The sequence below is a fragment of the Panthera onca genome, chromosome X (assembly GCF_046562875.1).
Source record: "Panthera onca isolate mPanOnc1 chromosome X, mPanOnc1 haplotype 2, whole genome shotgun sequence".
NCBI lineage: Eukaryota > Metazoa > Chordata > Mammalia > Carnivora > Felidae > Panthera > Panthera onca.
This window is the reverse complement of record NC_138357.1, coordinates 81,283,811-81,305,981: the sequence shown is the minus strand read 5'-3', so window position 1 is coordinate 81,305,981 and position 22,171 is coordinate 81,283,811. Positions and strand designations below refer to the sequence as shown.

The 22,171-nt window shown below is 39.0% G+C and overlaps 1 protein-coding gene across 5 annotated transcripts in view; it reads left to right on the top strand.

Moving 5' to 3' along the window:
- The window catches only part of RRAGB (Ras related GTP binding B), a 52,091-nt gene extending 35,329 nt beyond the window's left edge, over positions 1-16,762 (top strand). For 2 of the 5 annotated variants that reach the window (XM_081793483.1, XM_081793486.1), the window contains exons 9-11: positions 13,490-13,581; positions 14,632-14,747; positions 15,682-16,760. In XM_081793483.1, the coding sequence (XP_081649609.1) occupies positions 13,490-13,581; positions 14,632-14,747; positions 15,682-15,779 (306 nt within the window). In that variant the 3' untranslated portion in view covers positions 15,780-16,760. Of the gene's footprint in view, positions 1-13,489; positions 13,582-14,631; positions 14,748-15,681 lie in introns of all 5 variants that reach the window. The other 3 variants (XM_081793485.1, XM_081793484.1, XM_081793482.1) reach the window with 2 other exon arrangements.
- The last annotated feature ends 5,409 nt before the right edge of the window (positions 16,763-22,171 follow it).

Sequence of the window (22,171 nt, the reverse complement as noted above, 5' to 3'; positions counted from 1 at the left end):
TATATAATGCCCTTCTTCATCTCTTGTTACAACCTTTAATTTAAAGTCTAGTTTGTCTGATATAAGTATGGCTACTCTAGCTTTCTTTTGACTTCCAGTAGCATGATAGATAGTTCTCCATCCCCTCACTTTCAATCTGAAGGTGTCCTCAGTTTTAAAATGAGTCTCTTGTAGGATGTGAGGGCGATCTTGCTATGATATCTGTCACCCCATTGATCGCCAGGGTTGATTCGGCTGATCTGGCTGGCTAGGCGGGTGTCCCCTTCCTCCCTCACCGCTCCATGTGTGTCCCTCCCGAAGCTGCGTGCTTGGTCAAAGAGGACGACCTTTCCCGATAGAGGAGGACCGTTCTTCGGTCAAGGGTATACGAGTAGCTGCGCTCCCCTGCTAGAACCTCCAAACAAGCTCTCAAGGTCCATTTGTAGGAGAACGTAAGGTAGTCAAGCTTCCAAGACTCCAGACACATCCAAATGAGGCGCTGCACGTGGCAGTCTGCCTTTCTTTGAAAAAAAATAAAATAAAATGAGTCTCTTGTAGACAGCAAATAGATGGGTCTTGTTTTTTTATCCATTCTGATACCCTATGTCTTTTGGTTGGCGTATTTAGTCCATTTACATTCAGTGTTATTATAGAAAGATATGGGTTTAGAGTCATTGTGATGTCTGTAGGTTTCATGCTTGTAGTGTGGTCCTTGCAACATTTCACTCAGAGTCCCCCTTAGGATCTCTTGTAGGGCTGGTTTAGTGGTGATGAATTCCTTCAGTTTTTGTTTGTTGGGAAGACCTTTATCTCTCCTATCCTGAATGAAAGACTTGCTGGATAATGGATTCTCAGCTGTATATTTTTTCTGTTCATCACATTGAAGATTTCCTGCCATTCCTTTCTGCCTGCCAAGTTTCAATAGGTCTGCCAGTAGTCTTATGCGTCTCCCTTTATAAGTTAGAGCATGTTTATCCCTAGCTGCTTTCCGAATTTTTTCTTTCCTTGCATTTTTCCAGTTTCACTATGATATGTCCTGCAGAAGATTGATTCAAGTGATGTCTGAAGGGAGTTCTCTGTGCCTCTTGGATTTCAATGCCTTTTTCCTTCTCCAGATCAGGGAAGTTCTCAACTATGATTTGTTCAAGTACATCTTCAGCCCCTTTCTCTCTCTCTTCCTCTTCTGGAATTCCTATGATACGGATATTGTTCCCTTTTATTGCATCACTTAGTTCTCTAATTCTCCTTTCATACTCCTGGATTTTTTTTTTTATCTCTATTTGTCTCAGCTTCTTTTTTTCCATAATTTTATCTTCTTTTTTTTAATTTAATTTAATTTTTTATTTTTTAAAATTTACATCCAAATTAGTTAGTATATAGTGAAGCAATGATTTCAGTAGATTCCCTTTTTTCTCATTTAGCCCATGCCCCCTCCCACAATCCCTCCAGCTACCCTCAGTTTGTTTTCCATATTTATGAGTTTCTTCTGTTCTGTCCCCCTCCATGTTTTTATATTATTTTTGTTTCCCTTTCCTTATGTTCATCTGTTTTGTCTCTCAAAGTCCTCATATGAGTGAAGTCATATGAGTTTTGTCTTTCTCTGACTAATTTCACTTAGCATAATACCCTCCAGTTCCATCCATGTAGTTGCACATGGCAAGATTTCATTCTTTTTGATGGCCGAGTAATAGTCCATTGTATATATATACCACATCTTCTTTATCCATTCATCCATCGATGGACTTTTGGGCTCTTTCCATACTTTGGCTATTGTTGATAGTGCTGCTATAAACATGGGGGTGCATGTGTTGCTTCGAAACAGCACACCTGTATCCCTTGGATAAATGCCTAGTAGTGCAATTGCTGGGTCGTAGGGTAGTTCTATTTATAGTTTTTTGAGAAACCTCCATACTTAGTGGCTGCACCAGCTTGCATTCCCAGCAACAATGCAAAAGAGATCCTCTTTCTCCGTGTCCTTACCAACATCTGTTGTTGCCTGAGTTGTTAATATTAGCCATTCTGACAGTTGTAAGGTGGTATATCATTGTGGTTTTGATTTGTATTTCCCTGATGATGAGAGATGTGGAGCATTGTTTCATGTGTCAGCTGGCCATTTCTATGTCTTCTTTGGAGAAGTGTCTATTCATGTCTTTCGGCCATTTCTTCAATGGATTATTTGTTTTTTGGTTGTTGAGTTTGATAAGTTCTTTGTAGATTTTGGATACTAACCCTTTATCTGATATGTCATTTGCCAATATCTTCTCCCATTTTGTCGGTTGCCTTTTAGTTTTGCTGATTGTGTCCTTTGCTGTGCAGAAGCTTGTTATTTTGATTAGGTCCCAGTAGTTCATTTTTGCTTTGGTTTTTCTTGCCTCCAGAGATGTCTTGAGTAATAAATTGCTGCGGGCAAGATCAAAGAGGGTTTTGCCTGCTTTCTCCTCAAGGATTTTGATTGCTTCCTGTCTTACATTGAGGTCTTTCATCCACTTTGAATTTATTTTTGTGTATGGTGTAAGAAAGTGGTCCAGGTTCATTCTTCTGCATGTCGGTGTCCAGTTTTCCCAGCACTACTTGCTGAAAAGACTGTCTTTATTCCATTGGATATTCTTTCCTGCTTTGTCAAAGATTAGTTGCCCATACATTTGTGAGTCCATTTCTGGGTTCTCTATTCTATTCCATTGATCTGAGTGTCTGTTCTTGTGTCAGTACCATACTGTCTTGATGATTACAGCTTTGTGGTGTAGCTTGAAGTCTGGGATTTTGATGCGTCCTGCTTTGGTTTTCTTTTTCAAGATTGCTTTGACTATTTGGGGTCTTTTCTGGTTCCATACAAATTTTGGGATTATTTATTCTAGTTCTGTGAAGAATACTGGTGTTACTTTGATAGGGATTGCATTGAGTATGTAGATTGCTTTGGGTAGTATCGAGACTTTAACAATATTTGTTCTTCCTATTCAGGAGGATGGAATCTTTTTCCATTTCTTTGTGTCTTCTTCAGTTTCTTTCATCTGCTTTCTATAGTTTTCAGTGTATAGATTTTTCATCTCTTTTGTTAGATTTCTTCCTAGGTAATTTATGGTTTTTGGTGCAAGTGTAAATGGGATTGATTCCTTGATTTCTCCTTCTCTCACTTCATTGTTGGTGTATAGGAATGCCACCGATTTCTGTGCATTGATTTTATATCCTGCAACGTTGCTGAATTTATGAATCAGTTCTAGCTGTTTTTTGGTGGAATCTTTTGGGTTTTCCATATAGAGTATCATGTCACCTGTGAAGAGTGAAAGTTTGACTTCCTCCTGGTCGATTTGGATACCTTTTATTTCTTTGTGTTGTGTGATTGCAGAGGCTAAGACTTCCAATACTATGTTGAATACCAGTGGCGAGAGCGACTGTCCCTGTCTTGTTCCTGACCTTAGGGGGAAAGCTCTCAGTTTTTCCCCATTGAGAATGTATTAGCATTGGGTTGCTTGTATATGGCTTTTATGATCTCGAGGTATTCTCCTTCTATCCCTACTTTCTTGAGGGTTTTTATCAAGAAAGGATGCTGTATTTTGTCAAATGCTGTCTCTGCATCTATTGAGAGGATCATATGCTTCCTGTCCTTTCTTTTATTGATGTGATGAGTCACATTAAATGTTTTGAGGATATTGAACCAGCCCTGCATCCCAGGTATAAATCCCACTTGGTCGTGATGAATAATTTTTTAATGTATTGTTGGATCCGGTTGGCTAATATCTTGTTGAGGATTTTTGCATCCATGTTCATCAGCGAAATTGGTCTATAATTCTCCTTTTTAGTGGGGTCTGTGTCTGGTTTTGGAATCAAGGTAATGCTAGCTTCATAGAAAGAGTTTGGATATTTTCCTTCCATTCTATTTTTTGGAACAGTTTCAAGAGAATAAGTGTTGAATCTTCCTTAAATGTTTGGTAGAATTTCCTTGGAAAGCCATCTGGCCCTGGACTCTTGTTTTTTGTCAGATGTTTTATTACTAATTCGATTTCCTTACGGGTTATGGGTCTGTTCAATTTTTTTCTTTCTTCCTGTTTCAGTTTTGGTAGTGTATGTTTCTAGGAATTTGTCCATTTCTCCCAGATTTCCAATTTTGTTGCCATATAATGGCTCATAATATTCTCTTATTATTGTTTTTTTTCCAATATATGAAATTTATTGTCAAATTGGTTTCCATACAACACCCAGTGTTCATCCCAAAAGGTGCCCTCCTCAATACCCATCCCCCACCCTCCCCTCCCTCCCACCCCCCATCAACCCTCAGTTTGTTCTCAGTTTTTAACAGTCTCTTATGCTTTGGCTCTCTCCCTCTCTAACCTCTTTTTTTTTTTTTTCCTTCCCCTCCCCCATGGGTTTCTGTTAAGTTTCTCAGGATCCACATAAGAGTGAAACCATATGGTATCTGTCTTTCTCTGTATGGCTTATTTCACTTAGCATCACACTCTCCAGTTCCATCCACTTTGCCACAAAAGGACATATTTCATTCTTTCTCATTGCCATGTAGTATTCCATTGTGTATATAAACCACAATTTCTTGTTCCATTCATCAGTTGATGGACATTTAGGCTCTTTCCATAATTTGCCTATTGTTGAGAGTGCTGCTATAAACATTGGGGTACTAGTGCCCCTGTGCATCAGTACTCCTGTATCCCTTGGGTAAATTCCTAGCAGTGCTATTGCTGGGTCATAGGGTAGGTCTATTTTTAATTTTCTCAGGAACCTCCACACTGCTTTCCAGAGTTGCTGTGCCAATTTGCATTCCCACCAACAGTGCAAGAAGGTTCCCGTTTCTCCACATCCTCTCCAGCATCTATAGTCTCCTGATTTGTTCATTTTGGCCACTCTGACTGGTGTGAGGTGATATCTGAGTGTGGTTTTGATTGGTATTTCCCTGATAAGGAGCGACGTTGAACATCTTTTCATGTGCCTGTTGGCCATCCGGATGTCTTCTTTAGAGAAGTGTCTATTCATGTTTTCTGCCCATTTCTTCACTGGGTTATTTGATTTTTGGGTGTGGAGTTTGGTGAGATCTTTATAGATTTTGGATACTAGCCCTTTATCCGATATGTCATTAGCAAATGTCTATTCCCATTCCGTTGGTTGCCTTTTAGTTTTGTTGGTTGTTTCCTTTGCTGTGCAGAAGCTTTTTACCTTCATAAGGTCCCAGTAATTCATTTTTTCTTTTAATTCCCTTTCATTTGGGGATGTGTCGAGTAAGAGATTGCTACGGCTGAGGTCAGAGAGGTCTTTTCCTGCTTTCTCCTCTAGGGTTTTGATGGTTTCCTGTCTCACATTCAGGTCCTTTATCCATTTTGAGTTTATTTTTGTGAATGGTGTGAGAAAGTGGTCTAGTTTCAACCTTCTGCATGTTGCTGTCCGGTTCTCTCAGCACCATTTGTTAAAGAGACTGTCTTTTTTCCATTGGATGTTCTTTCCTGCTTTGTCAAAGATGAGTTGGCCATACGTTTGTGGGTCTAGTTCTGGGGTTTCTATTCTATTCCATTGGTCTATGTGTCTGTTTTTGTGCCAACACCATGCTGTCTTGATGACGACAGCTTTGTAGTAGAGGCTAAAGTCTGGGATTGTGATGCCTCCTGCTTGGGTCTTCTTCTTCAAAATTACTTTGGCTATTCAGGGCCTTTTGTGGTTCCATATGAATTTTAGGATTGCTTGTTCTAGTTTCGAGAAGAATGCTGGTGCAATTTTGATTGGGATTGCATTGAATGTGTAGATAGCTTTGGGTAGTATTGACATTTTGACAATATTTATTCTTCCAATCCATGAGCAGGGAATGTCTTTCCATTTCTTTATATCTTCTTCAATTACCTGCATAAGCTTTCTATAGTTTTCAGCGTACAGATCTGTTACATCTTTGGTTATATTTATTCCTAGGTATTTTATGCTTCTTGGTGCAATTGTGAATGGGATCAGTTTCTTTATTTGTCTTTCTGTTGCTTCATTATTAGTGTATAAGAATGCAACTGATTTCTGTATATTGATTTTGTATCCTGCAACTTTGCGGAATTCATGTATCAGTTCTAGCAGACTTTTGGTGGAGTCTATCGGATTTTCCATGTATAATATCATGTCATCTGCAAAAAGCGAAAGCTTGACTTCATCTTTGCCAATTTTGATGCCTTTGATTTCCTTTTGTCGTCTGATTGCTGATGCTAGAACTTCCAGCACTATGTTAAACAACAGCGGTGAGAGTGGGCATCCCTGTCGTGTTCCTGATCTCAGGGAAAAAGCTCTCAGTTTTTCCCCGTTGAGGATGATGTTAGCTGTGGGCTTTTCATAAATGGCTTTTATGATATTTAAGTATGTTCCTTCTATCCCGACTTTCTCAAGGGTTTTTATTAAGAAAGTGTGCTGGATTTTGTCAAAGGCCTTTTCTTCATCGATTGACAGGATCATATGGTTCTTCTCTTTTTTTTTTTTTTGTTAATGTGATGTATCACGTTGATTGATTTGCAAATGTTGAACCAGCCCTGCATCCCAGGAATGAATCCCACTTGATCATGGTGAATAATTCTTTTTATATGCCGTTGAATTCGATTTGGTAGTATCTTATTGAGAATTTTTGCATCCATATTCATCAGGGATATTGGCCTGTAGTTCTCTTTTTTTACTGGGTCTCTGTCTGGTTTAGGAATCCAAGTAATACTGGCTTCATAGAATGAGTCTGGAAGTTTTCCTTCCCTTTCTATTTCTTGGAATAGCTTGAGAAGGATAGGTATTATCTCTGCTTTAAACATCTGGTAGAACTCCCCTGGGAAGCCATCTGGTCCTGGACTCTTATTTGTTGGGAGATTTTTGATAACCGATTCAATTTCGTCGCTGGTTATGGGTCTGTTCAAGGTTTCTATTTCCTCCTGATTGAGTTTTGGAAGAGTGTGGGTGTTTAGGAATTTGTCCATTTCTTCCAGGTTGTCCAATTTGTTGGCATATAATTTTTCATAGTATTCCCTGATAATTGTTTGTATCTCTGAGGGATTGGTTGTAATAATTCCATTTTCATTCATGATTTTATCTATTTCGGTCCTCTCCCTTTTCTTTTTGAGAAGGCTGGCTAGAGGTTTGTCAGTTTTGTTTATTTTTTCAAAAAACCAACTCTTGCTTTCGTTGATCTGCTCTACAGTTTTTTTAGATTCTATATTGTTTATTTCTGCTCTGATCTTTATTATTTCTCTTCTTCTTCTCGGTTTAGGCTGTTTTTGCTGTTCTGCTTCTATTTCCTTTAGGTGTGCTGTTAGATTTTGTATTTGGGATTTTTCTTGTTTCTTGAGATAGGCCTGGATTGCAATGTATTTTCCTCTCAGGACTGCCTTCACTGCGTCCCAAAGCATTTGGATTGTTGTCTTTTCATTTTCGTTTGTTTCCATATATTTTTTAATTTCTTCTCTAATTGCCTGGTTGACCCACTCCTTCTTTAGTAGGGTGTTCTTTAACCTCCATGCTTTTGGAGGTTTTCCAGACTTTTTCCTGTGGTTGATTTCAAGCTTCACAGCATTGTGGTCTGAAAGTATGCATGGTATGATTTCAATTCTTGTATACTTATGAAGGGCTGTTTTGTGACCCAGTATATGATCTATCTTGGAGAATGTTCCATGTGCACTCGAGAAGAAAGTATATTGTGTTGCTTTGGGATGCAGAGTTCTAAATATATCTGTCAAGTCCATCTGATCCAATGTATCATTGAGGGCCCTTGTTTCTTTATTGACCATGTGTCTAGATGATCTATCCATTTCTGTAAGTGGAGTGTTAAAGTCCCCTGCAATTACCACATTCTTATCAGTAAGGTTGCTTACGTTTATGAGTAATTGTTTTATATATATGGGGGCTCTGGTATTCGGCGCATAGACATTTATAATTGTTATCTCTTCCTGATGGATAGACCTTGTAATTAATATATAATGCCCTTCTTCATCTCTTATTACAGCCTTTAATTTAAAGTCTAGTTTGTCTGATAGAAGTATGGCTACTCCAGCTTTCTTTTGGTTTCCAGTAGCATGATAAATAGTTCTCCATCCCCTCACTCTCAATCTAAAGGTGTCCTCAGGTCTAAAATGAGTCTCTTGTAGACAGCAAATAGATGGGTCTTGTTTTTTTATCCATTCGGATACCCTATGTCTTTTGGTTGGCACATTTAATCCATTTACATTCAGTGTTATTATAGAAAGATATGGGTTTAGAGTCATTGTGATGTCTGTATGTTTTATGCTTGTAGTGATATCTCTGGTACTTTGTCTCACAGGATCCCCCTTAGGATCTCTTGTAGGGCTGGTTTAGTGGTGACAAATTCCTTCAGTTTTTGTTTGTTTGGGAAGACCTTTATCTCTCCTTCTATTCTAAATGACAGACTTGCTGGATAAAGGATTCTCGGCTGCATATTTTTTCTGTTTAGCACACTGAAGATATCGTGCCAGTCCTTTCTGGCCTGCCAAGTTTCAAAAGAGAGATCAGTCACGAGTCTTATAGGTCTCCCTTTATATGTGAGGGCACGTTTATCCCTTGCTGCTTTCAGAATTTTCTCTTTATCCTTGTATTTTGCCAGTTTCACTATGATATGTCGTGCAGAAGATCGATTCAAGTTACATCTGAAGGGAGTTCTCTGTGCCTATTGGATTTCAATGCCTTTTTCCTTCCCCAGTTCAGGGAAGTTCTCAGCTGTTATTTCTTCAAGTACCCCTTCAGCACCTTTCCCTCTCTCTTCCTCCTCTGGGATACCAATTATGCGTATATTATTTCTTTTTAGTGTATCACTTAGTTCTCTAATTTTCCCCTCATACTCCTGGATTTTTTTATCTCTCTTTTTCTCAGCTTCCTCTTTTTCCATAACTTTATCTTCTAGTTCACCTATTCTCTCCTCTGCCTCTTCAAGCCGAACCGTCGTGGTTTCCATTTTGTTTTGCATTTCATTTAAAGTGCTTTTCAGCTCCTTGTGACTGTTCCTTAGTCCCTTGATCTCTGTAGCAAGAGATTCTCTGCTGTCCTCTATACTGTTTTCAAGCCCAGCGATTAATTTTATGACTATTATTCTAAATTCACTTTCTGTTATATTATTTAAATCCTTTTTGATCAGTTCATTAGCTGTTGTTATTTCCTGGAGATTCTTCTGGGGGGAATTCTTCCGTTTGGTCATTTTGGATAGTCCCTGGAGTGGTGAGGACCTGCAGGGCACTTCCCCTGTGCTGTGGTGTGTAACTGGAGTTGATGGGCGGGGCCGCAGTCAGTCCTGATGTCTGCCCCCAGCCCACCGCTGGGGCCACAGTCAGACTGGTGTGTGCCTTCTCTTCCCCTCTCCTAGGGGCGGTATTCACTGTGGGGTGGCGTGGCCCGTCTGGGCTACTTGCACACTGCCAGGCTTGTGGTGCTGGGGATCTGGCGTATTAGCTGGGGTGGGTAGGCAAGGTGCACGGGAGCAGGAGGGGCAGACTTAGCTTGCTTCTCCTTAGGTGATCCACTTCACGAGGGGCCCTGTGGCCGCGGGAGGGAGTCAGATCCGCTGCCGGAGGTTTGGCTCCGCAGAAGCACAGAGTTGGGTGTTTGCGTGGAGCGAGCGAGTTCCCTGGCAGGAACTGGTTCCCTTTGGGATTTTGGCTGGGGGATGGGCGAGGGAGATGGCGCTGGCGAGCGCCTTTGTTCCCCACCAAACTGAGCTCTGTCATCCGGGGGCTCAGCAGCTCTCCCTCCCTTTGTCCTCCAGCCTTCCTGCTTTCCGAGCAGAGCTGTTAACTTATGACCTCCCAGATGCTAAGTCGCGCTTGCTGTGGGAACACACTCCGTCTGGCCCCTCCGCTTTTGCCAGCCAGACTCGGGGGCCCTGCTTGGCCGGCAGGCTGCCCTTCTGCCCCGGCTCCCTCCCACCAGTCCGTGGAGAGCGCTCCGCCTCGCTGCCCTTCCTACCTTCTTCCGTGGGCCTCTCGTCTGGGCTTGGCTCCGGAGACTCCGTTCTGCTAATCCTCTGGCGGTTTTCTGGGTTATTTAGGCAGGTGCAGGTGGAATCTAAGTGATCCGCAGGACGCGCGGTGAGCCCAGCGTCCTCCTATGCCGCCATCTTCCCCCTCCTACCTCTTATTATTGTTTTTATTTCTGTTGTGTTGGTTGTGAATTCTCCTCTTTCATTCTTGATTTTATTTATTTGGGTCCTTTACTTTTTCTTCTTGATCAAACTGGCTATTGGTTTATCAATTTTGTTAATTATTTCAAAGAACCAGCTTCTGGTTTCATTGATCTGTTCTACTCTTTTTTTGGTTTCAATAGCATTAATTTTTGCTCTAATCTTTATTATTATTTCCTGTCTTCTGCTGGTTTTAGGTTTTATTTGCTCTTGTTCCACCTCCTTAAGGTGTAAGGTTAGGTTGTGTATATGAGATCTTTTTTCCTTCTTTAGCAAGGCCTGGATTGCTGTATTCTTTCCTCTTAATGACCGCCTTTGCTGCGTCCCAGAGGCTTTGGGTTGTGGTGCTATCATTTTCATTGACTTCCATCTACTTTTTAATTTCTTCTTTAGCTGCTTGGTTAGCCCATTCATTCTTTAGTATGATGTTCTTCAGTCTCCAATAGTTGTTACCTTTCCAAATTTTTCTTGTGGTTGATTTCAAGTTTCATAGCATTTTGGTCTGAAAATATGCACGGTATGATCTCGATCCTTTTGTACTTACTTAGGGCTGATTTGTGTCCCAGTATATGGTCTATTCTGGAGAACATTCCATGTGCACTGGAGAAGAATGTATGCATAATTTTATCTTCTAATTAACCAATCTCTCCCTGCCTCTTCATTACGAGCTGTGGTCCCCTCCATTCTATTTTGCACCTCATTGATAGCATTTTTTAGCTCCTCATGTCTATTTCTTAGTCCCTTGATCTCTGTAGCAACAGATTCTTTGGTGTCCTCTACGCTTTTTTCAAGCCCAGCAATTAATTTTATGATGATTATTCTAAATTATTGTTCCATTATATTGCTTAAGTCAATTTTGATCTATTCATTAGCTGTTTCTACTTCCTAGAGTTTCTTTTGAGGAGAGTTCTTCCGTTTAGTCATTTTGGGTACTTCCTGGGGTGGCACTGAACTGCAGGGCACTTCCCCTGTGCTGTCTGGAGTAACTTGTGTTGGTAGGTGGGGCCACAGTCAGATTTGATGTCTGTCCCCAGCCCACTGCTGGGGCCACAGTCAGACTGGTATGTGCCTTTATCTTCTCCTTTCTCAGGGGAAGGACTCACTGTGGAGTGGTGTGGCCCCTGTCCAGGCTACTTGCACACTGCAGGCTTGTGGTGCTGCTTTGATGGGATCTGGTGTATTAGCTGGGGTGTATCTGCAAGCTGCACAGGGGCATGAGGGGCAGGCTAAGCTTGCTTTGCTGTCTCTGGTCCCCTGTGGGAGGGGCCCTGCAGCACTGGGAGGGAGGCAGACCTGTCATAGGGATGGATCCACAGAAGCTTAGCTGTGGGTGTTGGCGCAGTGCAAGCAAGTTCAGTGATGGAAAATGGTTCCTTTTGGGTTTACAGCTGGGGGATGGGAGAGGGAGATGGTTCTTGCCAGCGCCTTTGTTCCCCTGCCAAGCTGAGCTCTGTCTTCCCGGGCTTAACAACTCTCCCTCCTGGTGTCCTCTTGCCCTCCTGCTCTCCAAGCAAGGCTTTTGACTTTTAACATTCCAGATGTTAAGTCCCGATGGCTATCAGAACTCACCGAGTCCGGCCCCTCCGCTTTTGTATGCCAGACTTCAGGGGCTCTGCCTTGCTGGGTGGGCTACGTTTCAACCACCCCGGCTCCCTCCTGCCAGTCCGTGTAGCACGCATCGCCTCTCCACCCTTTCTCCCCTCTTCCATGAGTCCTCTTGGTTACACTTGGCTCCAGAGAGTCCATTCTGCTAGTCTTCTGTTGGTTTTCTGGGTTATTTAGGCAGGTGTGGGTGGAATCTATGTGATCAGCAGGACGAGGTGAGCCCAGTATCCTCCTATGCTGCCATCTTCCCCTGGATCCCACCCAATACATTCGACATTGATTCTTGAGTAATGAAAACATTCTTGGCAAATAATTTTACTCTTGTCCATCTTGCACCAGTCCAAGAATTTCACCTGTAGTGCTGCAATATGAATGTCCCTGGCTATTCCTCTTAATTATGCCCTCAGTTCCAGAAACCAACAGAATAGAACTGCAGTCTTACTCCATTATTCCTGGCTTCTGTATCTATGTGACTCCTGCCTGCTTTGAACATTCTAATTGTTTCAGAGTAAATGCCTCAGGCCCCATGGGACACTCAGCTAACAACATGTAGGGAGCACTGATAGGAAAGGGGCAGGGACATGCAGGGGCTCTCCTCATGGCATACTTAAGATTTTTTTTTTAATTTTTTTTAACGTTTTTTATTTATTTTTGAGACAGGGAGAGACAGAGCATGAACAAGGGAGGGTCAGAGAGAGGGAGACACAGAATCTGAAACAGGCTCCAGGCTCTGAGCTGTCAGCACAGAGCCCGACGCGGGGCTTGAACTCATGGACCGCGAGATTATGACCTAAGCCAAAGTCGGCCGCTTAACCCACTGAGCCACCCAGGCACCCCAAGGCATACTTAAGATTTTTAAATGTGATGCCAAACCTACTTAGGTATAGCCTTCATTAGAATCAGTACACTAGGGGGGCGCCTGAGTGGTTCAGTCAGTTAGGTGTCTGACTTTGGCTCAGGTCATGATCTCACAGTTTGTGGGTTCGAGCGCCATGTCTGGCTCTGTGCTGACAGCTCAGAGCCTAGAGCCTGCTTCAGATTCTGTGTCTCCCTCTCTCTCTGCCCTTTCTCTACTCATGCTCTGTCTCTCTCTCTGTGTGTGAAAAATGAATATACTTTAAAATAAATAAATAAATAAACATTAAAAATCTTTTAAAAAATCAGTACATTAGGTACATCTGAAGAACCACTAAAAATATTTATTTTTTTTAAATTTGTACTTTTTAAAAAACTTTTAACATTTATTTATTTTTTAAGAGACAGAGTATGAGTGGGGGAGGGGATGAGAGAGAGGGAGTCACAGAATCCCAAGCAAGCTCCAGACTCTGAGCTGTCAGCACAGAGCCCAACATGGGGCTCAAACTCAGGAACCACAAGATCATGACCTGAGCCAAAGTCAGATGCTTAACCGATTGACCACCCAAGTGTCCCTAATTTGTACTTTTTAAATCAAAAACATCCTGTGAAATATTGAAATAAGATGACCATTTAATTAACATAAATGAGAAATAACAGCAGTGAAACCAAAATAGATAATATTTTAATGTCCAATAAAATTATAAATGAACACTACTGTATAGGTTATCCATAGGGATGTTGAAATTATGCAGTACATTGGCAGGATATGGGAGAGAAGAAGAGACAGTAAGGTTGGGTGCCAAGTCTATCCTGAAAATCAGGGTGACCAAGAAACTGACAGAGGTCTAACTTGAGGATTAAGTAGCAGAAGGTGATATGACTACTTTGCATATTTAAGAGTATTGCTTTTTTTCATAGGTGATTTCTCACTATCAGTGTAAAGAGCAGCGTGATGCCCACAGATTTGAGAAAATCAGCAACATTATTAAGCAATTTAAGCTGAGCTGCAGGTAAGAGATCTTTTGTGATCTATTTATGTCTGGAAAAAGTTGTCACTTTTGAGAGGTTCAGATAACCACAGTAGACTGCACTTCTGTGTTCAGAGTAGTTCTTTTAATTGAAAAGAAAGCTAAATTCTAAGGGAGCCTACAGTTGGTTCAGGTGAAAGTCATTGTCCTTTAATGCAAACTCAACGGATACAGAAGAAGCATGTGAAAAATATCTAAGCAGAAAAATCTTTTGAGATATTCGATACTATTTAAGAAGAAATAAACAGAAAATATCCAAGGGAGTTTTGAAAAAGAAGAAAGAATTTACCCTACCAAATAAAAATTTTGCTATAATACTATAGTAATTAAAATAGTGACATACTGATTCAGGAATGGTACAGAATACAGTCTGGAAATGTCTAATCATGTTGTCTCGCTTTTGATTAAATATGGTTTGAATCTTAGCATTGTGAATATAGGAAGAAGGAATGGCTGAACATTATAATTTAGTAAATATGTAATAATCAAAATCCTTATCCTGGTAAAACTTTGATGCCCAGACAATAGAACAAGTATAAGTTTACTCTTTTTATGTCTTAGCACACTGTGAGACTTACTGGCATGTTTATGCTAACATTTTTAAGAAGAAATCGCAAAGGGCATGCAAATATAATTACCTTGTTTGTTTTTAAAGAAATGGGATCATTTCTCTAATTTCAATATAATGAACATTCAAAAATAGTTGTTAATCACAATGATAGGAAAATTTCAACCTAAAATTCTTAAATATTAGGGAAATCTTTTGTAATCTGTTATTTTAACATGGATCTAGGTCTAAGCCCATTTCACAGTCAATGTCAAGTCCTAATCCACTTTCTAAGTCACTTTCCAAAACATAGTAAATTTAGCAGTAGAGTTTCCTTGGAAAACAAAGAGAAGTTAGTGATTAACTGTCTTAATGAAGTGGTGAATCAAGGTATAATGCTATTGAATGTTTAATATACAAAGTAAGAATTTTTTATATTGCTATTATTTTATGTTCTTTACTACTTTTTCTCATTTCTCTTATAGCAAGCTAGCTGCTTCTTTCCAGAGCATGGAAGTCAGGAACTCTAACTTTGCTGCTTTCATTGACATCTTTACATCCAACACTTATGTGATGGTCGTGATGTCTGATCCATCCATTCGTAAGTTCAAACTTAGCTGACATACATTTAAAGCTTCATTCTTTAAACCAATTGCCCTAGAGGTAGTACTTTATTAGATAATGAACAAACATCTTGTAGTGGGGATGGTTGCACAGCAGTGGGAATATACTTAATGCCACTGACCTGTATATTTTTAAATGGTTAGAATGGTAAATTTCTCGTTATATGTATTATTTACCACAATAAAAAAGCTATTTTAGTACTAGTAATAAATAGTTTTTTGTTTACTAAACTTATGTTTTGAAGCTTAAAAATAATTTAGACTCCTGGGTGTTTTGTTTTTTCTTCATGAAATTTCAGAAATCAAGGTACTAAATCTAGGGGTTTTAAAGAAAAGAGAACCCATATGTATGATTTATGCTTCATATAGTATAAATTTTCAAAAGACTAATCAGTCTAAGCTCTGGATTACTAAATGCTGAATCATTTTATATGTCACTGTATATTCCTAAATACTATATTCCCATATTTGTACCCTGGGCATAAAGGGACGTATTTGGTACTTCCATGCCATAATAGCCATGTTCATAACTACTGAAATAAAGGTTCTAGCCGTGTTTCCAGGATGTTCCCAGAAGTTTAAATAAATTATCTCTGATCCACTGGCTTTTCCTACTTAGGTTAATATTAAAATACAGCATAACATAATGGGTTTTATTCTAAAAATGAACCAAAAAAAGATTTGGAAATTTTATTTTGGAAATATATTTAAATATAAACAAATCTGCTTATCCAGAAAAATTAAATCATAGTTAATTTGGGACCTCCTATTCCTGTATATTCTCTGTGACCTATTTTGAGAGATTTGGCTCTCTTTTGTTTATTTATTTGTTTTTACTAGTCAGACATTCCGTTGGCTGCTTGTATTTATTATGTTGGGTATCTCCTCCACCCCTACCCTCCCTACCCTCAGCTTCTGCAGCTACTCTGATCAACATCCGCAATGCCAGGAAACACTTTGAAAAGCTGGAAAGAGTGGATGGACCAAAACAGTGTCTCCTCATGCGCTAAACATTGCCACATGTTGTTTCAAAAAATTTTGAAATACTGTTTCTTAATTAATCTTAATGTTGTATTCATATATGTAGGCTCTGAAATGTGATGCTTACCACTTGTGTATTTCTTCCCCACATCAGTCTCAACGTTTAACCTTGAATGCTGTTTACTAAAATAGCCAGTGAGAAGTTAGAAAATGAGCTGTTCATGGACTTGATGTGACATAAAAGTATGTGATATGTAAGTGTTCTGATAACAAGATTCTAATAGTGTGTGTTCTGATAACCTGGTTCTAATAGTTGTGTATGCCATAGCCTTTTCCAACATCATCTTGTATTCCTCATTGGATAGTAACCTATAATTTGGAATATTACTAATTTCTCAGCATGCATTAAAATTATTCCTTAACTTCAACTGTAAATAAACTTTTGCTGTTAGGGATTTCAGTGTCTGTTTTCTTTTCCTTGTCTTTTCAACTTTTTCCCTAAGGAAGAGCAAATGAATTTCATAGTTATCCTATGGGGAGGGGATCTGCTGTTTGGGAAATATTATAGAATAAAGTTGGATAGGAAGGATGGAGGCAGATTATAGTCTTAAAGTTAGAAGAGTTTAGATATTATGTGATAGGAAATAGGATACCATTGTAGGTTTTTGAGGAGGGGAATTATGTGAAAGGAATTTTGAAAGAAAATTAACCTAGACTATATGGGCTGACTGGTGGCAGCTGGAGAAGCTGTGGCAGTAATATAGGCCTGAGGTGTATTGAAAGCTTCTTCTAGGTTGCAGCTGGAGAAGGAATGAATAAAAAGTTGAGGGAAAAGAGATAAGATTTATGAGATATAAATCTTCTTTCTCTGTGGTCCAGGAATGATTAAATTTATGTATCCCATTACATCTAATGGGATGTATTCCATTCCATCTAATTATCCCATAATTACATTATGCTGATCAAGTAATATTAAAATATTTGTCAAGAAGATGTGTTTTATTTCATCGCCTAATGAAAAGATGAAGCATTGTAAACTAGGAGAAATGGAGCTTGATAACACTAACTAGAATTACTCAAAGCCCTTTTTCTGCTTCTGTAGGTACAATAAAAGAACACAAAAACATTTGGTAAATCTATAACACAGTGTATTCATCTCATTTCTCCTCTCTATATCATGAAGAAAACTCTTCTAGACCAACAGAACCTCACCCTTCCCAATCTTATCCTCAGTTGAGAGAAATAGTTTTCACTAAGCAGTGAAGAACATGGTTTTTAGGTTGCCTACATTATGTAGGTTAAAATTATCAAGCTTTAAAAGGTCATGGAACTAATTTTATCAACGGTTGTATTAGTCCTCTGCAGAAGGGGAGTTTTTTAGTAGATATTCTAGATTCTTTATTTTCTTAATATCTAGGAAAATGAAGAAGAGTAAATGAAGTGGGGGTCAGTTCTGTGACTAATATGAGTCATGAGTTGATATGTTCTCATTATCCTCAATATATGGGGTTATATTTGAAGGTAGTTAGAAAGTGGACAGATAGATACAGATATAGACATTAAATTAGGTAAGTGTGAAAAAAATGTAGTTATTATTTGCTCTTGTTCAACCCTTGCTCAGATTCTAGTTATAATTTGGACTTAGAGGATGCATAAAAGAATGAAAGGTTAGAAAAATTAAGTTATGATTTAGCTTAATCCTCCCTATTGTAATGACCAACTAGTCTTCTTTGTCACTGAAGACAAAAATATGTTTTGTGATAGATATTTGTCCAAGATGGAACCACCTAGAAACTGAAATAAACACAAGTGAATAGTGAAAGCATATTATGGGATTATTGATACAATGAAATGATGGTTTTTATAGGCTATGTTAGTGATGTTATTAGGATAGAGCAATAGTTTTCAAACTTGAGCAGGCATTAGAATCACTTGGAAGAGAAATTGTTGAAACACACTGCTGCCCCACACCCGGTACCCAGATTTTCAGGTTCTGTAGGTCTGGGGTGGGACCCAGGAGTCTGCATTTCTGACAAGTTCCTTGGTGAAGCAGATACTGATCCTGCTGGTCTATGGACTATACTTGAGGAACCACAGCTTTAGGGAAAAGAAGAAATGTAGAAAGAGGAGTATGAAAACGTGTTCACTAAGTTTATAAGGATAAGTTGAAGGCATTATATGAACTAATATATAATATAGACCACTGATTTTCAAAGGGATCTAAAAGTTTGTGAAGCACTGTTTTACACAAACATAATAACTAGGAAGCTTCTACTTTAAAAGTACGTTGTAAATGGAAACCATTACTAGCATAGAGTAGTGGTAGTGATTTGTGTAGGGAGCTAGCTTTTCCCAGTTTCAACCAGCTTTATTTTCTCTCAATAGGATATATAACTTTATGTGGATTGCCAAGTGAAAACAGTGCTACCTTTAGTTGAGTGTTTATTAAGTGTGAGCTTATAAATGCTTATAAGGATTATCCCTGTGGAGTTATTTCTAGAGAGTGTATTGTAAGTCTGGAAGGGTGAATGGGGTAATTGCTGAAATGTCAGCGATGTTCTGGTCTCAAGGCTATCAAATGTGATAGCATTATGAGATACAGAGCCCCATGATCCCCCAGAGGACAGTTAGATACAAAATCTGCTGCAATTTCCTGACACTCCTTGGATCTGCACGCGCTCCCTGCATGTCTTCACATAGCCAGCAGAAGATCCTTTGTGTTGTCTTTTCCTTCCCTTCCCCTATGGTATATTCTGTTAAGCTTCTTCAAATTCCACATATGAGTGAAAATAAGATATCTGTATTTTTTAACTTATTTCACTTAGCGTAATATGCTCCAATTCCATCCACGTTGTTGCAAATGGCAAGATTTCATTCTTTTTCATCACTGAGTAGTATTCCACTCTGTGTGTGTGTGTGTGTGTGTGTGTGTGTGTGTGTGTGTGTGTGTACACACATCTTCTTTATCCATTCATCAGTTGATAGGTTGATGGACATTTGGGCTCTGTCCATAATTTATTGTGATAGCACTGCTATAAGCATTGGGATACATGTACCCCTACAAATAAGCACTACTATATACTTTGGATAAATTCCTAGTAGTGCTATTGCTGGGTCATAGGGTAATTCTATTTTTAATTTTTTGAGGAACGTCCACACTGTTTTCCAGGGTGGCTGCACCAGTTTGCATTCCTACCAACAGTGCAAGAAGGTTCTGGTTCCTCTTTGTCCACATCCTCGCCAAAATCTGTTGTTTCCTGAGTTGTTAATTTCAGCCATTCTGACCAGTGTGAGGTGGTATTTCAGTGTGGTTTTGATTTATAGTTCCCTGATGATGAGCAATGTTGAGCACCTTTTCATGTTTCTGTTAGCCATCTGGACATCTTTGAAAGAGTGTCTATTCATGTCTTCTGCCCATTTTTTCACTGGATTATTGGTTTTGGGGTGTTGAATTTGGTAAGTTCTTTATAGATTTTGGATGCTAACCCTTTATCTGATATGTCATTTGCAAATGTCTTCTTTCTGTTGCTTGTCTGGGCTCTCTTTTTTGTTGATTGTTTCCTTTGCTGTGCAGAAGCTTTTTATCTTGATGAGGTCCCAATAGTTCATTTTTGCTTTTAATTCCCTTGCCTTTGGAAATATGTTAAGCAAGAAATTGCTGTGGCTGAGGTCAAAGAGGTTGTTGTGTGCTTTCTCCTCTAGGATTTTGATGGTTTCCTGTCTCACATTTAGGTCTTTCATCCATTTTGAATTTATTTTTGTTTATGGTGTAGAAAAGTGGTCCACTTTCATTCTTCTGCATGTTGCTGTCCAGTTCTCCCAGCATCATTTGCTAAAGAGACTGTCTTTTTCCCATTAGGTACTCTTTCCTGTTTTGTTGAAGATTACTTGGCAATATATCTGTAGGTCCATTTCTGGATTCTCTGTTCTATTCCATTGGTCTGTGTGTCTGTTTTTGTGCCAATACCATACTGTCTTGATGATTACAGCTTTGTAGTAGAGGCTATAGTCTGCGATTGTGATGCCTCCTTCTTTGGGTTTCTTTTTCAACATTACTTTGGCTTTCTTGCCATTTTGGATGTGTTTTATTTCATTTTGTTGTCTGATTGCTGTGGCTAGGACTTGTGAGAGTGGACATCCCTGTCCATGTTTCCAATCTTAAGGGAAAAGCTCTCATTTTTTTCCCTGTTGAGGATGATATTAGCTGCAGGCTTCTCATATATGGTGAGTGCACATGGAACATTCTCCAGAATAGACCACATATCAGGTCACAAATCAGCCCTCAACAGGTACAAAAAGATTAAGATCATACCATGCATATTTTCTGATCTCAATGCTATGAAACTTGAAATCAACAACAAGGAAAAATTTGGAAAGCCTTCAAATATATGGATGTTAAAGAATATCCTACTAAAGAATGAATGGGTGAACCAAGAAATTAAACAAGAAATTTAAAAATATATGGAAGCAAATGAAAATGAAAATATGACAGTCCAAATCCTTCGGGTTGCAACGAAGGCCATCCTAGGAGGAAAATACATTGCCAAACAGGCCTACCTGAAGAGGCAAGAAAGGTCCCAAATACACAACCCTACCTTACATGTAAAGGAGCTAGAAAAGGAGCAGCAAATAAAGTCCAAAGCCAGCAGAAGGGAAATAATAAAGATTAGAAATAAACAATATAAAATCCATAAAAACAGTAGAATTGATCAATGAAACTAAGCTGGTTTTTTGAAAGAATGAACAAAATTTATAACCCCCTAGCCAGACTTCTCAAAAAGATAAGAGAGGACCCACATAGATAAAAATAAGCGAAAGAGGAGAGATCACAAGCAAGAACACAAATACAATTATAAGAGAATACTATGAAAAATTATATGCCAACAAACTGGATAATCTGGAAGAAACAGGTAAATTCCTAGACACCCACACACTATCAAACCTCAAAGAGGAAGAGATATAAAATTTTTACAGGCCCATAACCAGCAAAGAAATTGAATCACTTATCAAAAATATCCCAACAAATAAAAGTCCTGGGCCAGATGGCTTCCCACAGGAATTCTACCAGACATTTAAAGAAGAATAAATACCTATTCTCCTCAAAGTATTCCAGAAAATAGAAATGGAAGGAAAGCTTCCAAAGTTATTCTATGAAACCAGCATTACCTTGATTCCAAAACCAAAGACAGCACTAAAAAGAATTATAGGTCAATATCTTTGATGAATCTGGATGCAAAAAATTTCAAGATTCAAGCAAACCAATTCAACACTACATCAAAAGAATTATTACCATGAACAAGTGGGATTTATACCTGGGTGCAGGGCTGGTTCAATATTTGCAAATTAATGTGTACATCAATATTAATAAAAGAAAGGATAAGAGCCATGTGATCCTTTCAATAGATACGGAAAATGCATTTGACAAAATACAGCATGCTTTCTTGATAAAATCCACCCCCCCAATTTCAAACTGAAGGTGTCTGTAGGTCTAGGATGAGTCTCTTGTAGGCAGCATATCAATGAGTCTTGCCTTTTATTCATTCTGACACCCTATGTATCTTAACTGGAGCATTTAGTCCATTTACATTCAAAGTAATTCTTTTTTTTTTTTTTAAACGTTTATTTATTTTTGAGACAGAGAGAGACAGAGCATGAACAGGGGAGGGGCAGAGAGGGAGACACAGAATCTGAAACAGGCTCCAGGCTCTGAGCGGTCAGCACAGAGCCCGAGTAATTCTTAATCAGTATGTATTTATTGTCATTTTATTACTGTTTCTGGAAATTTTCTCTGATCCTTTATTATCTTTGTCAACTTTGGTCTCTCCTTGGCACTCAAAGAGTCCCCTGTAATATTTCTTGTAGTGTTGGTTTAGTGATCATGAATTCCTTTAGGGTTTTGTGTGTGTGTGTGTGTGTGTGTGTGTGTGTGTGTTGTTTGTTTTTGTTTTGTTTTGTTTTGTTTGTCTCTCCTACTTGAATGATAGCCTTGCTGTATAGAATTTTCTTGGCAACAGATTTTCCCATTCAGCGCATTGAAATATATCATGCCACTCCCTCTGTCTTGCCAGTTTCTGTTGAAGGACCTCCAGCTAGCCTTATTGGTTTTCCCTTGTAAGTTAAAGACATCTTTTGTCTTGTTGATTTTAAGATTTTTCCTTTATCACAGTATTTTGCAAATTTAATTGTAGTCTGTTTTGGTTTTGGCCTGCTTTTGTTGATTTTGATGGGATATCTCTGTGCCTCCTGGATCTGGGTGCCTGTTTCCTTCCCCAGGTAGGGAAGTATTCAGCTATTATTTCTTCAAATAAATTTTCTGCCTTTATTTCACTCTCTTCTTCTAGGACTCCTGTAATATGAATGTTATTATGTTTGATGGTTTCCGGAGTTCCCAAAGTCTATTATTTGGTTGCATAATTATTTC